This window comes from Arachis ipaensis, chromosome B4 (genome assembly GCF_059453495.1).
Source record: "Arachis ipaensis isolate K30076 ecotype BB chromosome B4, ASM5945349v1, whole genome shotgun sequence".
Taxonomy (NCBI): Eukaryota; Viridiplantae; Streptophyta; class Magnoliopsida; order Fabales; family Fabaceae; genus Arachis; species Arachis ipaensis.
Window position 1 is genome coordinate 124,926,677 of NC_142439.1, and position 3,198 is coordinate 124,929,874.

General features: G+C 40.4%; 1 protein-coding gene across 1 annotated transcript; it reads right to left on the reverse strand.

Moving 5' to 3' along the window:
* Positions 1-490: 490 nt before the first annotated feature.
* Positions 491-904, reverse strand: LOC148569095 (uncharacterized). Its single transcript, XM_088484886.1, has one exon. It carries the CDS (start codon positions 902-904, stop codon positions 491-493), a length of 414 nt encoding a protein of 137 aa, XP_088341012.1.
* Positions 905-3,198: the final 2,294 nt, after the last annotated feature.

Below are 3,198 nucleotides of genomic sequence, written 5' to 3' on the forward strand. Positions count from 1 at the left end.
AATAGTCAAATTATAATATAATTTTTTTACTATACTTTTTTTTAATTTTTAACTTCAATAAAATTGTTCAAAATAATATTTGTCAATAGAATCATCTTTATTTTAAAAAATAAGTCACATAATTTGAGCATATATATGAAATTGTAAAATAAAATAAATAAAGTTAATAACTAAAAGAAGAATAAAAACAAAAAATGAAAAAAAAGTGTTTAAAAAATTTTATAATTATTAATTTTATAATAGTAATCACTCTTTTATTTAATATAAAAAAATAAAAAATAAAAATCTTCGGCCCGGCGGACCGGCCCGTCCCGCCCCGCCAAAACCCGACAATTTGGCGGTGCGGGTTTGGCGGTTTTTTTTAATTTGGCGGGCTCCAAATCCTAGCCCGACCCGCCTTTTTTAGCGGGTTTGGCGGATCGGCCCGACGGGCTCGACCCGTTTTGCCACCCCTAATCTCAGGCCACCAGAACATCTTCTTTAAGTCATACTACATCTTCGCACTTCCGGGATGAATAGGAAATCCATTGGAGTGAGCCGCCGACAACAAGTCTTGCCTCCACCTCCCGACATCCTGTATGCAAATTCTCTCCTTATATCTCCACAATCCTTCACCATCCTTAGTGAAATCCGCACGCCTCTTCTCACCAACTGGTTGGAACAATCTCTGAAACTTTCGCTCATCTTGCTGAGCCCTCTGAATCTCCGTCTTAAACGCACTTGAAATATGCAACTGGTTTAAATAAGTTCTTTCGGCAAGATCCACAAAATTTTCCACTAGCTCCTCTTCCTTGATTCTCATCCAAGCAATTATTAAAGATCTCCGACCCAAAGCGTCTGCTACCACATCCAACCTTCCAGGGTGATAACTCAGTTCAAAATCGTAGTCCTTAAGCAACTCCATCCATCTTCTCTAACACATATTAAGCTATTTCTGATCAAAGACGTACTTGAGGCTCTTGTGATCAGAAAAAGACATTAAACCTCACTCCGTACAAGGGGTGCCTCGTTAGTGTAAACACAATCGCCGCTAATTCCCAGTCATGAGTTGGGTAGTTCGCCTCATGCGGTCTTAGCTGACGCGATGCGTAAGCCACCACATTTCCGGTGTTGCATCAACACGCAACCTAAACCCTTCAAAGAAGCATCACAGAATACTTCGAACGGTTCATGCAGTTCCAACAAGATTAAAATAGGTGCTGAAGTTAACTTCTGCTTCAAAGTCTGAAAACTCTCTTTACACTCCGACGTCTAAACAAAAGGTGCTTCTTTTCTTGTCAACTCGGTCATCGATAGTGCAATCCGGGAAAATCCTTCAATGAATCTCCGGTAATATCCGGCTAAACCTAAGAAGCTCCTGACTTTCGTCACCATTGTCGGTCTTTTCCATTCCATCACCGTTTCCACCTTAGAAGGATCTGCGGCTATTCCTCCTTTGTTCACCACGTGACCTAAGAACTTCACTTCCTCCTTCCAGAACTTACACTTCGACAGCTTAGCGTACAACTTCTGTTGTGTCACTCTGATTATCATCATTAAGAATCCGAAAATTTTCCTTAAACTAAATACCGATTTTGTAATATTTGTCAAAACCTTTAAAACAACTTCAATCTAAATGAGTCGATTGTTGAAACCTTATCAAAAGAGTCAAAAACCGTTTATTTGTAAATCAAACATTTTAAAGCATGATTTGCCTAAATTCATCGAAACCTTTAAATCAAAACATTTCCAATTGAATCCCTTTTTGTTAAATTAAGATTTACAAACCAAAATCACAATGAACAGAATCTTAGGACTCACTTTTCCTTTTTAAGTTGTATCATTGGATCAAAGTTCCAATCTTAATTTCAAAACCAAATCATTCGAAACAGTACATTTTAGACCAGATCACTGTTGAGTTTTTTTAAAGGAGTCAAAATAGTTTACTCGGAAGTTGCCTACTTCAAATCATGATTTTCTTAAATTAAAACTTTTCAAATTGAATCCCTTTCGATAAGAGAAATTGGAAACCATTTTCACAATTGAACAAAATCAGAAAACTCACTGTTCGTCTAAACCATATCTCTTAAATCAAGAGTTCCAATTAACTTTCAAAACCGAATCATTTAAGCCAAAGTTCCAACCCAGATTAGAAATCATCCTAAACCTTAAAACCGCAAAATCATAGTTAAAAAACCGCAAAGGCATCAGTCGGTACTTCCGTTGCCACTAGTGCTGAACCGCACCCATCACTTAAGCAGGAAACCGCCAAGACTTCTAGTCATACCTGTAAACCATTCCGGCACGTCCACTCTGATCGTTCGTCATCATAAGTCCGAAATCCTCGGCTACCGCCACTAGAATCGTTCTTTCCCACGGTTTACTCCCAACAAAACCCTAAGCACTCGTAACCCTAACAGAGACATTGCAAAAGATAGAACCAAGCTATCCTCAGGTCCAGGTACTATAATACTCAAAGCATACGCTTACCTCTCGTCGGAGGATCCGACCCCGTCGCCTCACGTGCCTCCAAAGCAAACACACGGCCTGACTGTTGATTCTGGCCCCCATCTCGTTTATTCCCATGGTGACAATACTTAGATATATGCCCAGGTTTCCCACAATTATAGTATCGACCATTTCCTTTCGCCTGATGAAACTGGGCTTTGTTGCCCCTTCTGACATTCCCTTGACCTTGCAGATGCTGAGGAGTATGTCCCTCTTTCTTAAAGTTCTGTTCCCTTGGTCCGAGATGATCATCGAGTTCCCTACTAGTATTCCTTCCATGAGTGTTCCTTGACGAGGCTACCGTCCTTGCATAATCTTCAACAACCCTCGTAGTGTCTATCAATTCAGAAAATCTCCTTATCTCTAGTGGAGCCACAGCACGCCTGATATCCTCTCTCAACCCCACTTCGTATTTGATGCATTTCCATCCCTCATAAGACTCAAGAGTACCCTAACTTATCCTCGAGGACCGACAGAGTTCTTCGAACTTGCTGGTGTATTCTGCTATAGTCATGGACCCTTGTTTCAACTGTAACAGTTCCAATTCTCTGGCCTCCTTTAATGACCCATGAAAGTACCTCCTGTAAAAAGCTTCCTCGAATAACGCCCAGGTAATGTTCACGTTCTGTTGGTGTCACAGTCGGCACTCTCCTTGCCACTATTGTTGAGCTTCTCCCACCAGCTGATAAGTCGCATATTCCACGAACTTGT